This window comes from Jaculus jaculus, chromosome 10 (assembly GCF_020740685.1).
Source record: "Jaculus jaculus isolate mJacJac1 chromosome 10, mJacJac1.mat.Y.cur, whole genome shotgun sequence".
In the NCBI taxonomy this organism is placed as follows: Eukaryota; Metazoa; Chordata; class Mammalia; order Rodentia; family Dipodidae; genus Jaculus; species Jaculus jaculus.
Window position 1 is genome coordinate 109772422 of NC_059111.1, and position 20844 is coordinate 109793265.

The 20844-nt window shown below is 50.3% G+C and overlaps 1 protein-coding gene across 1 annotated transcript; it reads left to right on the forward strand.

The window, feature by feature from the left end:
* The first annotated feature begins 2364 nt into the window (after positions 1–2364).
* Atp6v0e2 (ATPase H+ transporting V0 subunit e2) lies at positions 2365–9404 on the forward strand. Its single transcript, XM_004672027.2, has 4 exons — positions 2365–2587; positions 5870–5917; positions 8016–8130; positions 8777–9404. The coding sequence occupies exons 1-3, from the start codon at positions 2484–2486 to the stop codon at positions 8107–8109; spliced, it is 246 nt and encodes an 81-aa protein (XP_004672084.1). The 5' UTR covers positions 2365–2483; the 3' UTR covers positions 8110–8130; positions 8777–9404.
* The last annotated feature ends 11440 nt before the right edge of the window (positions 9405–20844 follow it).

The window sequence follows — 20844 nt, forward strand, 5'->3', positions numbered from 1 at the left end:
AGAAGAAAGGAAGGGAGGGAGGGAGGTATGCCAGGGCCTCCAGCCACTGCAAGAGAAGGGGATGTGCCGGTGGCTGGCGTCCGTCATCTCACTACACCAGAAGTGAGCCAGGCATGACAGTAGTGTATACCAGTAATCTCAGCACTTGGAAGGCTGGGGACAGCATCCTGAGGATGTCACAGCCGGGGGCCAAGTGACTCACCATCCCAACTCAGAGAAGTGACCCCATGGGCCTAAGAACATTGATGTATGTCCTGGGGCTCTGGTAAGGACAGCTGGCCAACTTCCTGATGTCACTGTACTACCTTGCAAGGTATGAAGGTTAGTGTTAACTGTCAGTGCATCAGGCTCTAGAGTCATCTGGAAGACCAGTCTCTGGGCAGGCCTAAGAGGGAGTTTGTAGACTAGGGGAACGGAATTGAGCAAGACCCGCCCAGCTGTGGGTGACACCATTCCATGGGCTGGAAAAAGTGAGCTGACCAACAGCGTTTTATCACTCTCTGCTTCCTGACTAGTGTAGTGTAAGCAGCCTCATACCCCTGTTGCCTTGCCTTCCCCACCATGATAGATTATACCTTCCCTCCAACTGTGAGTCCAAGCAGACCCCTCGTAAATTGTAGCAACAAGAAAAGTAACTAGCCGGGCGTGGTGGCGCACGCCTTTAATCCCAGCACTCGGGAGGCAGAGGTAGGAGGATCGCCGAGAGTTCAAGGCCATCCTGAGACTACATAGTGAATTCCAGGTCAGCCTGAGCCAGAGTTGAGACCGTACCTCGAAAAACCAAAAAAAAAAAAAAAAAAAAAAAAAAAGTAACTAAACCGAATGTGGTGTACACCTTTAATCCCAGCACTCGGGAGGCAGAGGTAGGAGGATCACCATGAGATCAAGGCCACCCTGAGACTGCACAGTGAATTCCAGGTCAGCCTGGACTAGAGTGAAACCCTACCTCGAAAAACCAAAAACAGAAGAAACAGGAAGGGTCCTTAACCGGAAAGTCCAGGCTCTGACACCACTTTAATGTCTGAGTGGACGAAAGCTTGAGCACCTGCTATGAAAGCCAGGAAGCGTTTTGTGAGACATGTCGGAGTCCATTGTGAGTAGTACCCAAGCCTTTGCCCGACTGCCAGGTTCCTTGTGCCCTGAGATTTCCCCGAGGGCTTTCTGCCTCCTCCCTCCCAGCTGGGTTTATCACATCAGTCCTGTATCCTCCTCCTTCCACACAGGTATCTGGAAAGCAACTGGTGCAGGCTTGCAGAAGGGAGGCTGGGTGTTGAGGGTCTGGTGAGCTAAGCATGATGGGATGTTAGATCTGTGGAGGCTGCTGGACACCCCACCTCTACAAGAGTCACTGTGAGCTGACTTGACCCCCCACGCTCTAGCTCCCACCCGAACTGTGGCCCTTGGGACCTCAAGAGTTCCTAAATCCCGACTTACTGCCCACAGGCTACCCAAACTCCCCACCACCGTGGGCAAGCGGTGCGGAGGGCCTGGGGGGTGCGACCTGGTGGCTGATCAGAGCCCGTGGATCCCCCAAGGCTCCATGCACGTGATGAGCTTTGCGCGGGGTCTTTAGGAGATGCCGCAGAGACTTGCCTGGCTTGAGACCTGGCTTTCGGCTGTCTGGGGTTGGCAGTCCTTCACCCACAGCTTTTCTCCCCTTTTAAACCTGCAGGCCGCCCCTGCTTCGGCAGCAGCACACACGCCCCTGGGGAAGACACAGGGCTCTTAAGCTACCGTGACCAGCACTATGGTGTTACAAGATCATGCCCCGGAGTAGAAACCTAAGATCTCTGTTCCTCCACCATGCGTGGCAGAAAGACACCTCAACTGGACGACGGGGAACGTGGATGTGGCCCAACGACGCCAGGCTCCAAGGTCCCTTCCGGCCCAGAACCTTACGATGCTTAGGCGCTTTGCACACATGCATTTCAGCGGCTCTGTACGAACCGTCAAGCCCGCTGTCGGCTACCGAAGCGACCGGCAAGATGCTTGTCGTCGCTGGCTGTGACGGACTCCGGAGCCCCGGACCCAGCTCTCTGAGCTCCCCACGAACCCCTCCGAAGCCCCTCGCCGAGTGCCCCGCTGCGGCCCGGTGCTCCCCGTACCCCGGAGGCCGGGACGACGTGGGCAGCCACGCCAGGGTAGGCGATGATCTCCCGGCGGGCCCCGAACCCGCGACTCTCAGGGAACGGGTGAACCTCGCTCTGGAAGCGCGAGGTGGGCGCTCGCCTTCCGGCGCGCCGTCGCCGCACTCAGCCAATCCACTCGGGGGCTCCCCGGAATGCCCGCCCCCGGCCCCTGAGTGACAGCTCCCCGGGACGGCCGCGTCTACGCATGCGCAGCAAAGCCTGCTGGAAGGGCTCCGCGGCGCGGGTCCCGCTGCGCATGCTCGCCGTCCACGGCCTCTCTCCGTGCGCCTGCCTGGAACGCCTGCAGCTCGACCGAGCACCCAGCACCGAGCACCCAGCATCCAGCACCCAGCCATGACGGCACACTCCTTTGCCCTCCCGGTGATCATCTTCACCACGTTCTGGGGCATCATCGGCATCGCAGGTCCCTGGTTCGTGCCAAAGGGGCCCAACCGCGGGTAAGGAAGGTGGGCAGGCCTCGGCTGCCTATTAGACCCCCTCTCTGTCCCTGGCCAGGCTCGCGCCTTTGACTCCGGGTGTCTGTTTGCTCCCCTGAGACCAGCGCGCACCTAGGGGACGCCTCTCCTTGACGCCTCCTCCGAGGTCTCCTCACCTGGGCCATGGGAGCCCGGGAACAGGCTGGAGAGGCCTGGACCAAAGGGCAGATTCAGAGGCGAGGAGCGGATGGCATTGTACATGCAGACAGTAAAGGCTGTGGATGGGCGCTGTTGCATTTTTTGATGTGTGACCTTGATCGGATGCCAGGCCTCAGTTTCCACACTGAGGAAAATGGGGACAATGGTGACCCGCCCCTCTTCCTTATAAGGCTACTATGAAGATTACCCAAAATAATGCCCTTGTCAGAGCCTGGCACATTGCTTCTATAGGATGATTTTTTTAGCTACTTCCATTTTTGGAGGGATGCTTTGCAGATTTCTGTGCCGTTTCTCCAGTTTCTGCATCCTCAGATGTGAAGCGCCTGCCCTTTGCTCACAAGTCCAGTCTCAGCACTGTCTGTGCAGTGGACAGCCAACAGTGGCCCAGTGTTGCCTGCCAATGTTGGGGTGAGATGTCGATTTTCCAGCACCAACTTGGACTGCTGGGTGTTGACTTTATTCTTGAAAAATGTGGGAGGGGGCCAGAGAGATGGCTTAGGGGTTAAGCACTTGCCTTCAAAGCCTAAGGACTCATATTGGACTCTGCAGATTCCATCTCAGTGCAAGGGCACAAGGTCACACGTGCGCACAAGATGGCTCAAGTTTGGAGGCCCTGGCACACCAATTCCTCTCTTTCTCTCTCTCTCTCTGTCACTCTTGCTCTTGCTCTCTCTCATAAAAAAGAAAAAGACAGGGCTGGAGGGATTGCTTAGCAGTTAAGGCATTTGCCTGCAAAGCCAAAGGACACAGGTTTGATTCCCCAGGACCCATGTTAGCCAGATGCACAAGGGGGCATGTCTGGAGTTCGTTTGCAGTGGCTGGAGGCCCTGGCGCGCCCATTCTCTCTCTCTCCCTCTTTCTCTGTCAAATAAATAAATAAAATATTTTTTTTAGAAAAAAAGAAAGAGAAAAAATTGTGTGGGGAGGGGGCTGGGGAGATGGCTCTGGATAATGTGCTCACTGCTCCGTGTGGAGTATCTGAGTGTGACCCCAGACACCACGTGAAAAGCCTCTGCAGTCCCAGCATGCTGGGAATGACGACATGGGAGGCAGAGACAGGAACGTTCCCCAGAAGCTCATGGCGAGAGCGGCAGAGCTAGAATCCAGAGCGAGAAACCCTGCCTCGAGTGAAGTAGACAGGCAGTAACAGGCCTGAAGTTGTCCTCTGACCCTACACACGTGCTGTGGCACACGTACGTGCACCCGCATGGACACACGCATGCATACACAGATAATATTGTTATACATTTTAAAAATATTTTACTCATTTCTTTGCAAGGAGGGACAGAGAATGGACTCTAGCTGCTGCAAACGAACTCCAGGTGCATGTGCCACTTTGTGCATCTGGCTTTACGTGGGTACTGGGGAATTGAACCCAGGTCATTAGGCTTCACAGGCAAGTGCCTTAACTGTTAAGCCATCTCTCCAGCCCAAGCTGGATATAGACAGCTAGAGTGAGACCTGCCGCAAAAACAAAAAAAACGGGCTGGGGAGATGTCTCTGCTTAAAAGCACAAACCTGACCACCGGAGTGCTGACCCCATCTTAATTCAGCAGAGGTGCATAACATCTGTGACTCCACAGTGCTCACAGTAGTGGGAGGCAGAGGCAGGAGAATCCCGGAGTTCACGGGCCAGCTAGTCTGGTGTGTGAAGTGGCAAGCAAGAGAAATCTTGTCTCAAACAAAGTGAAAGTGAGAATTGACAACCCTCGGTTGTCCTCTGACGTCCACGTGTGTGCCATAACATGCGCATACCAACACGCACACACGCACACACGCACGCACGCACACACACACGTCTCTGGAACTCCAGGTTCCCAGTGATTGACTTTGTAAAACATTTCCTTTCTCAAGTCTGACACCTCTCCTGCTACATCTTAAACTTCTGGAATGGGTACAAAAATCCCTGTTTTCTTTTTACCAAGTCAGTTTTAGAAATGGCTCTGTCTCTTGCTTCTTGCTGGGTCTTCTGGCCTGTTGTTTCCTCTGCCCTTGCCTGAAGACCTTGAAATCCAGAGGCCATTCCTCAGTGGACTTGGCAATGCTTGGGCAAAGCCTTTTCCAGCAGGTTTGTTCAGATGGAGGAGTGTTGGGCGATGGAGAAGGGAGAGGATTTGTGATGTAGCTTAGGTGTGGGCGAGGTTGGCATCCCCCAAGGTACTCTTGATGGCTTCATTTTTAAGTTATTTAACTTTTCCAAAAATATTACTTAATTATTTTTACATTTTATTTACTTATTTATTTGAGAAGAGGCAGATAGAGGAGAAGGAGAAAGTGAGTAAGCAAATGGAATGGGTACACCAAGGCCTCCAGCCGCTGCTAACGAACTCCGAGATGCATGCGCCGCCTTATGCATCTGGCTTACATGAGTACTGGGGATTCAAACTTGGGTCCTTAGGCTTTGCAGGCAAGCATCTTAACCACAATGCCATCTCTCCAGCCCTATTTATTTATTTATTTTTGAGTTTATTTAACTTAAAAAAAAATACTTTACTGGGCTGGAGAGATGGCTTAGCAGTTAAGCGCTTGCTTGTGAAGCCTAAGGACCCAGTTTGAGGCTCGATTCCCCAGGACCCACATTAGCCAGATGCACAAGGGGACACACATGTCTGGAGTTCGTTTGCAGTGGCTGGAAACCCTGGTGTGCCCATTCTTTCTCTCTTTCTCCCTGCCTCTTTCTCTGTCTGTCACTCTCAAATAAATAAATAAAAATAAACAAAAAAAATTTAATTAATTAATTAAAAAATATTTATTTAAGAGGAGGGGAGAGAATGGGCACACCAGGGCCTCTAGCCACTGCAAATGAACTCCAGATGCATGTGCTACCTTGTGCATATGGTTTATGTGGGTTTTGGGGAATCGAACCTGGGTCCTTAGGCTTCTCAAGCAAGTACCTTGACTGCTAAGCCATCTCTCCAGCCCTGGATTTCATTTGCATAAAGGGGAGCATATGTTGCTATGCTCCCTTTTGCAGTTCCTACCCTGAGTGGACCTCAGAAAGGCTGACGCCGGCAACGCCTCCTCTGGCCCTGGCAAAGCTGCTGCCTCGACCCATGCTGACTTCTTTTCTCTTTCCTGTTGCAGAGTGATCATCACCATGCTGGTAGCCACTGCTGTCTGCTGTTACCTCTTGTGAGTACTTGCCTTCCTCCATCCCAGTAGTGGACATTGCTCGGAAATAGTCCATCAGTGGGTGGGAAACAGAAAAGGGGCCTCCAGTTAGATGCATACAGCCAGGAATAAATTCAGTGCAAAGAAATTCTATTTAGAAGCCAGGTGTGGTGGTGCACACTTTTAATCCCAGCACTCGGGAGGCAGAGGTAGGAGGATTGCCATGAGTTCGAGGCCACCCTGAGACCACATAGTGAATTCCAGGGTCAGCCTGGACTAGAGTGAGACTCTACCTTGAAAAACCAAAACAAGAAAAGAAAAAAAAAAAAGTTCTATTTAGAGGAGCTGGAGAGATGGTTTAGCGGTTAAGGCACCTGCTTACAAAGCCTGACTGCCCTGCCTCGGTTTGAGTCTCCGGTACCCACATAAAGCCCGATGCACAAAGGCACCCATCTATGTGGAGTTCTTTTGCAGTGGTGCTGGGCTCTGGCATGCCCATTCTCTTTTTCTCTGCAAAATAACAGAGGGTTTCTTTTTTTTCTTTTTCTTTTTTTTTTTTAAGTTAGGGTCTCACTGTAGCTCAGGCTGACCTGGATTTCACTGTGTAGTCTCATGGTGGCCTTGAACTCATAGTGATCCACCTACCTCCTCTGCCTCCCGAGTGCTGGGATTAAAGGCGTGCCACCACCACGCCTGGCTCTTCTCTGCAAAATAAGAAACGAAATTCTATTTAGAAATTATCCCAGTGTCGTAGTCTGATAATGCTCGTACGAGGCCAGGGTGGCTTTGGAGCACGGGGCACGCCGTGGGCTGTGGTACAGGAGTCAGAGGTGAAAGGACAGAGCCTGCTGCAGAGCCTTACTGGATGCACAGGTGCGTGTTTTCTGAGGTGAGGAGAGTTGTCATGCAGATGGGTCCAGAAAGCCACTCAGATGTATGGCTCACTGCCAGTGAGATGCAGTCGGGTGCCTGGGGAACTTGCCCTCAGTAGCATCCTGGCATGAGCTCCCTTTTTGCTCCCCCACTTGATCCTGGCAAAGTTCCTCCATCTTGCCCCTAAAAGGAGGTGATTGTGGGGCACAGCTCAGTGATGTATTAGGTCCTTGGTTACATCCAAGCCCTAGGAAACAATAAATAAATAAAATAAAGTGGTTCTGAGATGCCTCCCCGAGGCCCGCACTGCTGTCCCCGGGTGCATGCCCACTGAGGAGCTCGGAGCAGAGGTGTGAACAGACAGTCCTGGGAGTGGGTCACAGAGGCCCCCTGAGCCAGGCGTGGTGGTGCATGCTTTTAATCCCAGCACTCGGGAGGCAGAGGTAGGAGGATTGCTGAGAGTTTGAGGCCACCCTGAGACTACAGAGTGAATTCCAGGTCAGCCTGACCTAGAGTGAGACCTTACCTCGAAAAAGGAGAGAGAGAGAGAGAGAGAGAGGGAGAGAGAGAGAAACAAAGGCTCCATGACACTCCCTTACCTTTTCCCTAACCCCTAATTCAGCCCCAACTCAGGGGCTTCATAGGCCTGTAGAAAAATCAAGTCTGGGCTAGAGAGATGGCTCAGCCATAAAGGACACTTTCTTGCAAAGCCTGATCACCTGAGTTCGATTCCGCAGTACCCACATAAAGTTAGATGCACAAAGTGGCAGAAGTGTCTGAAGTTTGTTTGTAGTGTAAAAAGCCTGAGCATGCCCATTCTCTCTGTGTCTACTTCTTTCCCTCCCTCCCCACTCTCTCTTTCTGTCTCTCAAATACATAAAATATTTTTGATATATTTTATTGATTTATTAAAGAGGGAGAGAGAGAGAGAATGGACATGCCAGGGCCTCCAGCCACTGCAAATGAACTCCAGATGCATGTGCCCCCTTTTGTATCTGGCTTATGTGGGTCCTGGAGAGCCAACCTGGGATCCTTTGGCTTTGCAGGCAAACGCCTTAGCCACTAAGCTGTTTCTCCAGCTCCTAAAATATTTAAAAAAAAAAAAAAATCAACCCATATAAAAATCTGTAAACCCAGAATCAGTTCTTCATTCCTGCTAGAGTGTAGATGGTTCCCTGGGGCCCTTCCCTCTGAGGATTCAGGTCCTGTCACCCAGCCCTCCTCCTCACACTGGTGTCCCTGGCAGCTGGCTCATTGCCATCCTGGCCCAGCTGAACCCCCTGTTCGGACCACAGCTGAAGAACGAGACCATCTGGTATGTGCGCTTCCTGTGGGAGTAACCAGCTGGCTTCCTGTCCCAGGTAATGAGGGGAGAGGCTGACGTGATGGGAGACCTGGCACTCGGGTGGAAGCCTGCCGTGGGGAGGATGTAGACGCAGGCCCATGGTGGTATCTGCTTTGGACTCAGGAATTCATTGGTTTGGCAAAGGAAACAAAAGGCTGTGCCTGGCCCCCAGAAGAGCAAAAGCCAGAACACCTAGTCGTGTCCTCAGAGGACATTCTGGGGGCCGATGTGCACAGGCTCAGCTGTAGGATTGCTGGGCAGTGGGTGGGGAGGGAGTGTCAGGTGAGATGGGTCTGAGTGAGGTGAGGGGAGAGGGGAGCAGGGGTAAACAGTGGCCAGGGCATGGGCAGGAACAGGCAAAAGGGGCTATGACCAGCTGGAGAGATGACTTAGCGGTTAAGGCGCTTGCCTGCAAAGCCTAAGGACCCATGTTCTACTCTCCAGATCCCAGGAAAGCCAGACTCACTTAAGGTGAGGCAAGTGCAAGGTCACACACTAGGTGGCGCAAGTGTCGAGTTCAGTTTCAGTGGCCGAGGCCCTGACATGCCAATTCTCTCTCAAAACAAAACAAAAAAAAACAAAACAAAACAGGGGCTGTGGAGGGATTGGAGAAGATCATCTCTACAGCCGGGCCATAACTTTTCCTGTGGTATACTTTTCAGGTGCCCTGTTCTGGATGGCCTCGTCTCAGTGTCCCTGGTGACCCTTCAACCCCTCCAGCTCCACCCAGAAGCCCGGCTCCTCTGAGCCCTCTCCTGCCAGAGCCATGGGGTCCACATCTGTAGGGATGGTGTGTTTGAACTCACCTTGTCTTCCCAGCCAGTTAGGGACCTCCCACGGAGAAAGCCCTGCTCACCCCAAATCCCTGTACCTGGCAGTTTTCTCTCCCTCCCAAGCAGATCCTGGCTGTGGAAGTTGGTCCTGCTGGAATCTGTCTTTATTTGGGGGCAGAAGCCAGGTGTCAGCCCAGTCCCAGAAAGGACATGTGTCTGTGGAGAAAGGACATGTGTTCCAGGATGCTCTGAGACAAGGGTGGCTTTTTATCTCTGTCTCCACCTTGCTATGAAAGGTCAGGTCAAATATTGATGTCGTAGAGGGACAGTCACACCAAAAACCTGACATTGGACTGTCAAGATCAAAACCTGCATGTTTAGTGTCCTTGGTACCAGTGAAGTCACTTGATAGCATGCTCTGCTGGGGGACAGGTCATTTCCTCAGAATTTTCTTTTTTTTCTTTTTTGAGGCAAGCCCAGCAGACTGCTTTTTTTTTTTTTAATGTGAGAGTAGAGAGAGTGAGAGAATTGTCGGCCTCTGGCCACTGCAATCGAACTCTAGATGTGTGCGCCCCCTTGTGTGCATGTGCAACCTTGCACGCTCGTGTCACTGTGCATCTGGCTTACGTGGGACCTGGAGAGTCAGACATGAGTCCTTAGGCTTTGCAGGCAAGCCCCTTAACCGCTAAGCCATCTCTCCCAGCCCTCCTCAGAGTTTTTGAACCGGTAATCTTCTGGCCAACAGGATAGGTAGCTAACCAGTTGAGCCACAAACAGCCTCAGAATTTTCCTTTTGTTTTCTTCCCCTCTGTAAATAAGCCCTTGCCCCTCCCCAGAGCCTGTCAGTCTGGGCACACACCCCTTGCAGGAGGCTAGTGTTCTTCAATGGGTTGTGGTAGCACAGATCCCAGCGCCTGTAACAGCAGTATCTAAGTGACCCAGAGTTTGTATTCTGGGGACAAAGGTGTCATCTGAGGGGCACCACACTTAACTGTGCCTCCTTTGGCTTCTGATGTTGGCACTAGCCAATCTTCTGTGCCCTCGCCCGCCCAGCCAGGAGCAGAGAGAGACAGAAAAGTGCAGATTCTACAAGGTCAGCCCAGGGGAGGCTGGGAACCCCCCAGCTTGTACCTCACTCCTGTGGGATGGTGAGTCAGGACATCATGCTTTTGTCCAAGCTCCCAGAGCCAGCTGGGACAGAGTTCACACATTTTGCCTGGTCCCTGGCCAGTGACCGTCCATATTGTATCTCCAGGGGAAGAAATTCCAGCCTCTCTTATTTATTGACTATTTATTTGGCATTTCTTCCCTTGTAGCAGTCATCACTTTACCAGCAGCAGTAGGATATACTGCATCTGTCCCAGATTCCTGGGCTCTGCCCCTGTCCGTTTCCCAGAGCTCAGGTTGGGGCCTCGCATGGGCACCTCCAGGCCTTCCCTCCCCGACCCCTGCAGCTCTCCTGTGGAGTTGAGCATGGTGGCAGTGACTTGCACTGAGAGCTGGTTCCTGTCTTAATAAATCATGTTGACACCCGAGTGTGCTTTGATCGCCGTACTCCAGCCTCTGCTTGCTGGCTGCCATCTCCACACACACTTGCTTACCATTTCTTCCTGGGGGGTCTGGTGGACAGGAAGGGGGCTGACACTGACACCTTCCAAGCTACACTCTGGGGCTTGGACACTGTGGACCACCCTACTTTCCTGAGACCTGCAGGAGAATTCAAGCCACTACCCACTGCCCTGAGTTAGGTCCAGAACCAGGCCCAGCAGCAGGAGAAAGCCCAGGACTTGTTCAAGCAGAACTTCCACCTTTGTCCTGGGACGTGTGATGATGCAGGACCCGTGTCGCGCACGTGGAACATGGCCTTGGTCATTCCTGAATACCAGAGGCTGGGATCTGCCTGCCTGGCTTCCTGCCCATGGTGAGGAGGGAAGCAGAGGAGCCAGGCGCTCCACAGCCTGGCCTGTAGCGCATGGGGCGAGCTGAAGTCTGTCCCGTGTGGCTAGCGGGACAGATGAGCACCCGGGAGGAACTGGGGAGAAGTGAGGTAGATCCAACTTCGGGGTGCTTGGAGCTGGCTGAGGGGCTTGGATTGTTGCTAAGGGAAGTGGGAGGTGTGCAACCAAAGGGTGTGTGTGTGTGTGTGAATTTTGAGTGTTCCTCAGGTGCCATCCGCCTTTTAAAATTTTTTTTTAAAATATTTTATTATTTATTTAAGAGATGGAGAAATACGCAGGAGGAGAAAGAGAGAATGGGCTTATGCAGGGGGAGAAAGGGAGAACGGGTGCACCAGGGCCTCCAGCCACTGGAAAGGATCTCCAGATGTGTGTGCCCCCTTGTGCATCTGGCTTATGTGGGTTCGGGGGAATCAAACCAGGGTTGTTAGGCTTTGCAGACAAGTGCCTTAACCACTAAGCTGTCTCTCCAGCCCCACTTTTTAAATTTTTAAGAGAGAGAGACAGAATGGTTATATGCATGTGTCACCTTGTGCATCTGGCCTATGTGGGTCCTTGGGGGAGTTGAACCTTGGTCCTTTGGCTTTGCAGGCAAGTTGCCTTAACTACTAAGCCATCCCTGCAGCCCCTGAAATGATTTATTTTTGTTACATATTCCAGAACCATGACGCATCCAGGCCACACGCACACACAGGCAGGGAGCCGAGGAGAGAAGATTCTCAGACCAGGACACTTGCTTTTATTGTGGTCTAGGGTGGGGAACGCAAATGTCAAGTGCAGGGCAGCTACTGGGCAGTGCAGAGCCAGTGCGTGTGAAAAGATACTCATGTCCAGCCCTTTCCCTAGAGGAGGTGCTACCATGGAATCTCACTGACCGCTGGCTGCGTGTAAGCTTGGAGGAGAGCTACGTGCCCTGAAGCAGAGAACTTGCCTGGCATCGGTAGTCACACGCCAAAGGGAACCCACGTGCCACGTTTGCCATAGACTTCAACACGGCCAGGCAAGGAAAAGCGAGTCCCCAAGGCTCACATCCCCTCATCCTATGGTAGGATGAATCAGATCTCCCACATTTCAGATGGGGTTTGTGATCAATCTGGGGCATTCCCTCCATGCCCAGGATGGGAACCTGTATAGTCAAAGTGGCCTTTGTCAAAAACACACAGCTAGGAGCTGGAGCGATACCTTAGTGGCTAAGGTGCTTGCCTGCAAAGCCTAAGGACCCAGGTTCCATTCCACAGTACCCACATAGCCAGATGCACAAAGTGGTGAATATCTGGAATTCATTTGCAGCACTCAAGGCCCTAACCTGCCTATTCTCTATCTGTATCTTTCTGCTTGCAAATAAAATATTTTTTAAAAACCCTCAAGGCTAGACATTAGTCAAAGCGATGGAATTGATTTTATTGAGCAATTCCTGGCAGTAAAGGAAAGAGCCAAGTTCCAGACAGATTTGTTCAGAGGAGGTGAGGCATTTCAGGAGAATGAGGGCATCAAAAGGGGTGGGACCAAGGACTCAAGTTGAATTAGGAAAGTGCAGAATTATAAAGGGTTGGTCAAGCCAGGTGTGGCGGAGTCAAGAGAGGCAGAGTCAAGGGGACGGTGACTTCTGAGCCTGGAGTGCACATCGAGAGTCAGTCTCGGAAAACAAGGACGGATGTACCGAGGGGTGGAGCCCTTGCTTCTTGGCCAGTGTTACTGAGGTTAGGTCAGTTGTACCTGCCAGATGGCCTTGATGGTGAACATAAGGGTTCTGTCCTTCCACAGACTGGGAGATGAGAGCCCATCCTCTATGATTAGGACATTTCAAAGGAATGGTGTCCTGGAAAGACACCCTTGAGTGCTGATGATATCTGAGAGACAGGAGGGATTTGCTGCTGTAAGCCATCTGCAGTCAGTGCTGGAGGGTGGGGGCGATGACAGACTGTCATTAGGTGTCATCTGGACTTGGCTGTCAGAGTGTCTAGTGCCTGGGTTGTGTGAGTGAGCAGATCCGGTGTCCCGGCTCATGGCCTTCCTCACTCCTGAGGATATGAGGCTGGGATCTGCCCATCTCAAGCTGCCTGGGGTGAGGAGAGAAGCAGCAACTTGGAGGCTAGGCGGGGTGTCCAGGAGGTTTCACCTTGGACCTCTAGGAGGCCGCTGTGCTTGCTGACTGTGGGCGCAGTGCAGGCATTTGGACATGGTCATTTGTACCAAGGCATCTTGGCCCCCAGGCAGGAGGCACATCGCTAAACAGCCTCTGACGCAGATGCTCATGGAAGACACCTGGAGCAGATGTCTCTACAAATGGGCAGTGACAGAGGATACCATACCCAGGGGCCATGGCAGAGGTGGAAGCTTGGCATGGCGACCCACAGAGACTCATGTCAAGATGATGGAGAATGGAATTTCACAGGGTAAAGTTAGGGGGGAGGGAGGGTATTCCCATGGGGTATTTTTTATAATCATGGAAAATGTTAATAAAAATTGAGAGAGAGAAAAACAGATAACCCAGAGAAATTTAAACTGCACACAGGCATGTGGCCAACAGAGGGCAGTGTGTATACAGGGCTCAAACTTCAGGGGACTTCTTATTTATATAACAAGTGTTGGGGGGAGAGGGGGGTGTCGTAATAGATCATGGGGTTAGGCCTATGGCGTTCAGCTGGAACAGCACGATTATCCAGTCAGTACCACAGCCTGCAGGAAACATCTTTCAACGGTATGTGTTAAGGGTGGTGAGTAAAAAACACTGAGCTCACAGGGCAAAGGGCCGCCTTGACTGTTCTGCTCCCTGGCTTTCCCAACAGTCTCCTGTGACTGTTTCTGCCTCAGCTGAAAGATCTGGCACATTCCAACTGCGATTGGGACACCCGTGGGCCAAGATGCCCACTGAAGAGAGGCGGGAATTGTGGGAGCACCAAAGCACAGCTCAGAGGGGGTTTTGTCTCTTTTGCATGGGAACCAGTCATTGAGGGTTCTGGAAATATGAGGGCTGGTTTACACCCTGGAGGATGATTTCCCTGAAACACTCCCTGCCTATGTGTTGGAAGTGACTGTTTATAAGCCTCGGGGGTTTCCAGGAACAAAATCAATTGGCAGCCAGCACTGTTTTGCGTGACTTGTGACACCAGAAAAGTGAAGGCAGATGACCAAAATCTGGTGCAGATCCTGGCCACATGCCAGTGACCGAGTCACTCCCTGCAGGGAAGTTAGAGAAAGAATGTCGAGTGTCAGTAAGACAAGTGGAACAAAATAACAAGACCTTTGTATGAGGTGGTGATTGAAGTGAACACTAGAAAATGGTTCCTCCACAAGAAAATAAGCTTGTGAGATTATACATATATTAGCTCACTTTAGCCATTCCACAATGTTTATACATATTCCAAAATGATATTTTCCCAGAAAAGATAAATAGATATATAACTTTCATGTGTCAACTTTTACATTTTTTTCTTTCTTTTTTTTTCGAGGTAGGGTCTCACTCTATCCCAGGCTTACCTGGAATTCACTATGGTGGCTTTGAACTCACAGTGATCCTTCTATCTCTGCCTCCTGAGTGCTGGAATTAAAGCTGTGCACCACCTCAATTGGCTACATGTTTAAGTATTTTTATGTATTTATTTACTTGACAGAGAAAGAGGGAGAAAGAGAAAGAGAGAGAGAGAGAATGGGCATGCTAGGGCCTCTAGCCACTGCAAACGAATTCCAGACACATGGGCCCCCTTGTGCATCTGGCTAACATGGGTCCTTGGGACTCAAACCTGGGTTCTTTGGCTTTGCAGGCAAATGCCTTAACTGCTAAGCCATCCCTCCAGCCCTGGCTAAATTTTTTAAAACTTTTTTGTTTACTTACTTATTTATCTATTTATTTATTTATATTTATTTGAGAGTGACATACAGAGAGAGAAAGAGGGAGAGAGAGAGAGAGAGAGAGAGAGAGAGAGAGAATGGGAGCATTGGGGCCTCCAGCCACTGCAAACGAATTCCAGATGCGTGCACCCCCTTGCACGTCTGGCTTATGTGGGTCCTGGGGAATCAAGCCTTGAACCAGGGTCCTTGGTCTTCACAGGCAAGCACTTAACCGCTAAGCCCTGGCTACATTTTAAATTTTGAATTTATTTTGGTGTGTGTGTATGTGTGTACCTGTGTCATGTCACAGGTGTGGAGGTCAGAGAACAACCTCAGGTATCTGTCCTCCCTTTCCACTTTGCTTGAGGCAGGATCTCTCATTGTTTGACTGTGTTGACCAGGCCAAGCTGGCCCCTGAGCTTCTGGGAGACACTCCCGTCCACCTACCTTCTTCCTTTACACGAGCTGGGACTCCAGATGCTTGCACTACGGCATAGGGCTTTATGTGAATTCTGGGGATCTGAACTTCTGTACTCACGCTTTCTTCACTGAGCCATCTTCCTAGCCCTGTGTCAGCTTTTTATTTTTTTTTCTTCCGAGGTAGGGTCTCATTCTAGCTCAGGCTGACCTGGAACTTACTCTGCCTTGAACTCACAGTGATCCTCCTACCTCTACCTCCTGAGTGCTGGGATTAAAGATGTGCACCACCATGTTCCTGTGCCAAGTTTTTTTTTTTTTTTCATTTTTATTTATTTATTGGAGGGTGACAGGGAGAGAGAGAAAGAGGCAGATAGAGAGAGAGCTTCCGGCCACTGCAAATGAACTCCAGACACATGCGCCCCCTTGTGCATCTGGGTAACGTGGGTCCTGGGGAATCAAGCCTCGAACCAGGGTCCTTAGGCTTCACAGGCAAGTGCTTAACCGCTAAGCCATCTCTCCAGCCCTCCTGTGCCAACTTTTAAATATGTTTATGTGTTTATTTGCAAGTCTTCTAGCCATTGCAAACAAACTCTAGATATTATGCACCACTTTGTGCATCTGTCTTTATGTGGGCACTGGGGAATGGAACCCAGGCCATCAGGTTTTGCCAGCAAGTGCCTTAGTTGCTGAGCCATGTCTTCAGCTCCCCTGTGTCATCTTTTATAACTTTTAAAAAATTAATTTAATTAATTTATTTCCAAGCAGGGAGAGATAGAGAAAAGAGAGAGAGCCAGAATGGGCATGCCAAGACCTCTAGCCGCTGGAACTGAACTCCAGATGCATGCGCCACTTTGTGCATCTGGCTTTATGTGGGAACTGGGTAATCAAACCTGAATCATTAGACTTTGCAGGCAAGCATCTTAACCACTGAGCCATCTCTCCAGCCCTGTGTCCACTTTTAATATATATATTTATTTATTTGAGAGAGAGAAAAAGGCAGAGAGAGAAAGGAGAGAATGGGCGTGCCAGGCAAATGAACTCCAGATGCATGCACCCCCTTGTGCATCCGGCTTACGTGGGTCCTGGAGAATTGAACTGGGATCCTTTGGCTTTGTAGGTAAATGCCTTAACCGCTAAGCCATCACTCCAGCAAACCCCCCCCCCCCCGCTCTGTCCACTTTCAAATGAATGTTTTGGAGAAGGAAAGGAAAGGAAGAAAAGAAATACTTAATGCAAAACAATCCATGGGATGCCAGGACAGAAGCCAAGCCCACGACACAAATGTTCTTGGAGGAGGAGAGACTTGGCTGCAGCTGTCTGGGTGGCCTCGCACAGACAGGCCTGCGCAGGTCTCCAAGCAGTCCACAGTGGTTTTGCTCAGCGTGGTGCATGCTCCGCCTAGAATAGGCTGGCCTGGAATGCATGAAGATTCAGGTCTCTGGGTCTTAGTAGCCTGGATTTTCGCAGTTGAGACCCACTCTGTCCTTTAAGCCAGCTCCCGAGAGCTCTGGCATCATGCTGTCCAGGACAGGGGTTCCCAGCCGTCACAGTCAGCCTCACGTTGCTGGGATGAACTTCCAAACCAGGCAGAGTTAGTGGGAGAAACAGGATTTCTTTGAAGCTTACAGATCCAGGGGAGGTTCCATGATGGCAGAGGAAGTTGGCCCCTTTCACAGGTCCAGGCAGAGAGAAAAGCCACCAGGAGCAACACAAGCCAGCACCCTGTGGGATCCCCAGGCAGGGCTCAGGCACTCTGCAAATCTTCAGGCTGGAATTCAGATCCACCCCCAGTAACACCTTAGGGCTGGACCCCAGGATCTGCCCACAGCAACACTTCCTCCAGCTAGAGGCTGTATATCTAAGTTACAAGCTTTAACAATTTATTAATAATTTAATAATTTAACAATTTATTAATAATTTAACAATTTATTGATAATTTAATAATTTATTGGGGGAAATCCATTCAGACTACCACACCAGCCTTGTCAGGAGTGACCACTGGGCTAGTTGGTTCCTTGAGTTTTAGAAGGGTTCGGGGGGCTGTCTTGTACATTATAGGGTGTTTGGCAGCACCTCTGGCCTCTACCCACTATATGCCAGCAGACCCTTTTCCTCTGTTTCCAGTTACGACAGTCATACATGTCTCCAGCCATTCTGAAATGTTTTCCTGGGGAAGTCTTCCCATTCCCCTCCCTTCCCCACGCACCCGGGTGGTATTCTCCTCTCTCTCTCTCTCTCTCTCTCTCTCTCTCTCTCTCTCTCTCTCTGTCTCTCTCTGTCTCTTTCTCCCTTTCTCTCTCTCATCTCCTCTCCTTCTAGAAAGCTGAAGCACTCCTCTCGAACATAGACCCATCCAAACTGTGTCGTCACCCCAGGACTCCTTGAGAAGGAGGGAGAGAAATCTGAACACCCCGGGGTGCCATCACCTTTCATCTGGCCAACCTGGGGAAAAGAAAAGACCCAAGTTTTCGCAAGCTCAGGCCATCAGCGGGCACCTCAATGCCAGAACCAGGTGGCGGTCCCTGAAGGCTGGGTAAGGCCTTGGCTCTGCCTCTGAGTTCAGGAAAGCCTTGAGCTCTCTGTTAGCACTTTCTCTCTGCAGCACTCCTTCAAAGGGGATAGAGATTCTCAGAAGTCCCCAGAACCTCCACTCTGACCCCCAACCTCAGGAGAAAGAGCTACAGCAACAGGGAGCATCTTCCTCCTTACTGAAAGCCCAACCTTCCCCTCCTGTCAAAAGTCTGATGCACTGTGAGGTGTTCAGTTCTCACCTCCCATTCTACATTTCCTTCACCAGGAGCCCTGGGGCACTGGAGTCCCTGCATCTTTTCTAGCATTGCCAGTTGTGAAGCCAAGAGCAGCAGGCTTGCCCTTGTTCTGCACAGCTGATTTGGCAAACGGATTTTTCTTTCTCCCCTCTGCCCAGCCTCCCAGGGGCAGTTCACCCTCACACAGCAGCCCGGCTCTGCTGTGAGGCAGCTCTACAGTTGGCACCAGCTCCAGTTCCATGGAGGCTGGTTGAGCGGAAGTGACTTAATCTTTGTGAGCTTTAGTCTAATTGATGAATCATTTAGTAATAGTAGCTCCTGCCTCACAGGGACTGAGAATAGAACCTGGGAAAATGGATTCTAGTACCCGCTAGGCATCAAATTATTCTTACATATTAATAGTAAGTGAGGGCTGGAGAGATGGCTTAGTGGCTAAGGTGTTTGCCTGCAAAGCCAAAGGTCCCAGGTTTGATTCCCCAGGATCCACATAAGCAGATGCACAACGGTGTTCATGCATCTGGAGTTCATTTGCAGTGGCTAGAGGTCCTGGCATGCCCATTCTCTCCCTCTCTCTTTCTTAAATAAATAGATAGAATATACTTTTAAAAAATAGAGCTGGACATGGTGGCTCACACCTTTAATCACAGCACTTGGGATACAGAGGTAGGAGGATCACTGTGAGTCTGAGGGCACACTCTGAGACTACATAGTGAAGTCCAGGTCAGCCTGGGCTAAAGTGTGACAAGAAAAAAAACAAAAAACAAAACACGGATGTGTCACTGAACTATAAAATCTCAAACTCACATTATCTTGATACGCTTCAGAGAGCCTCTCCTGACCTTCCTCGGTCTCTCAATTCCACATCATCTACTCCTGGGAGGATTGCTCCCTGGTAGCCTTCTTTCCACATAGAGACCTTTGCATCTTGTCGTTATAATCCTTCAATGTGTTGGCCACCTATGGCAATGTGTCACAGGTAACCTCTTCCTAGTGGCCAAAGTACTGGGGTTGGTTGATGTGTTTCTTGAAAACATTCTTGCATCTTAGATTAGTGTTGGCTCAATAGCATCAGCCTCGATCTCATCCTGATGGACTCCAGTGGGAAAGCATGGGGTCACATTACTATTGTTCCAGTGTCTGTGGTCCGGATCTATGCATCTAAACCACCAAGGAAAATCGGTACCAGATGAGGGCATGATGCTGCCAGAACCCCAGCCCCATAGGGAAGCAGAGACCAGAGAATCTGTGGAGCTCCCCAGGCTTGGGAAGCAGTTTGAAAAAACAAACAAACAAAAAAAAAAAAGAATTCAGCTCAAAACAAGACCAGAGAGCGAAGCAATGGTGAAGACACTCTACCTTCCACTCTGGCCACTTCAGGAAAGTGAGCCCACCACAGACCAGCACTCAGGGTGATACAAGGGCACATCATGTACATACACAACACACACACACAGAAGAAAAAATTACAAAGTTGAAAACATGAGGTCGCCAGGGGCAGATTCTTAGTTCTACATAGCAAGCGGGGATCAGCCATGAACACTAGTAATTAGCCATCATCATGCGATCAAAGAATCCAGCTTAGAGTTGAGCAACAAAAAATATGTTTAAGTGGGCTGGAGAGATGGCTTAGAGGTTAAGCGCTTGCCTGTGAAGCCTAAGGACCCCAGTTCGAGGCTCGGTTCCCCAGGTCCCACGTTAGCCAGATGCACAAGGGGGCGCACGCGTCTGGAGTTCGTTTGCAGTGGCTGGAAGCCCTGGCGTGCCCATTCTCTCTCTCCCTCTATCTGTCTTTCTCCCTGTGTCTGTCACTCTCAAATAAATAAATAAAATATGAACAAAAAATATTTAAAAAAATATGTTTAAGGAACTGAGATTAGGAAGGAGTATATGAATTTTACCCTTGCCTACAAAGCTACATTACTGATTACATTAGGCAGAGCATATTACACTTCTATTATTGAAATGAGCAGGGGCTAACAGCCTAGAAGAGATAACTAAAACCAGAAAGAGGCTGCTTCTAGGTGACAGGAAAGATATATGAAGAATTGAAGCTTGGTGTTTTCTTTCGTAGAAAATGGAGAATAAAAAGAAAAGAAAAAAAGAATTTTAAAAAGGGAGAATAAAATAACATTTGATGTAGAACAATATTTAAAAATTTTTGATAAATAAAAATGTAGGTAACATGAGAAACATTTTTGTGGAGGGGTTGAAGGCAGATGTCACAGCAGAGCTTTCTCCACAGAGGTCTTCCTGTTGCTTCTCAGAACTCCTCCATGATCCAGTCAGGGCCTGGGAAGCCCACAGCCTTCCCCAGTGAGCACACCTCAGGCTCCAGCACACAGACCCACCTGGAGAGACGTGTTGGGATGTAGGTACTCAATGTGTCATAAAATAAGTTAGGCGGGTTTGCTTCAAGCTGGAGCTTTGTTGGTATGACATGAGCAAATCAGATGTGGAAACCCTCAGGGCCCTGGCGGCCATAGTCGGCTACGCGTCCGGCTCCCGCAGGCGGAAGGAGGCGGTGCAGGGCGTGAGATGCCAGCCGCCCGCGGGGCTGGGGACAGTGGGATCTTGAGAAGGACCGTTCTGGATTGAGAGTTTGGAGGACTCTCTGCTGGTCTTGTCAACTCTCTAGAGATAAGTCGTGTGATAGCTGTGTGTACACTGAATATAAAAGGTAGTTTTTAGAATCCGGGCACAGGCCAGGGGGTTAGACACCTGGCTCATGGCCATTAAAGTCCCCGGTTCAAGTCCGCGTGCCTCACTGCCAATAGGTTTTGCTGTTTTTTATTATTTTATTTACAACTCAACGGAAATTATACTTCACATTTAGTTCTACTTTTCTTTTTCTTTTATTTATTTATTTATTTATTTATTTATTTATTTATTTATTTATTTATTTATTTATTTGAGAGCGACAGGCACAGAGAGAAAGACAGATAGAGGGAGAGAGAGAGAATGGGCGCGCCAGGGCTTCCAGCCT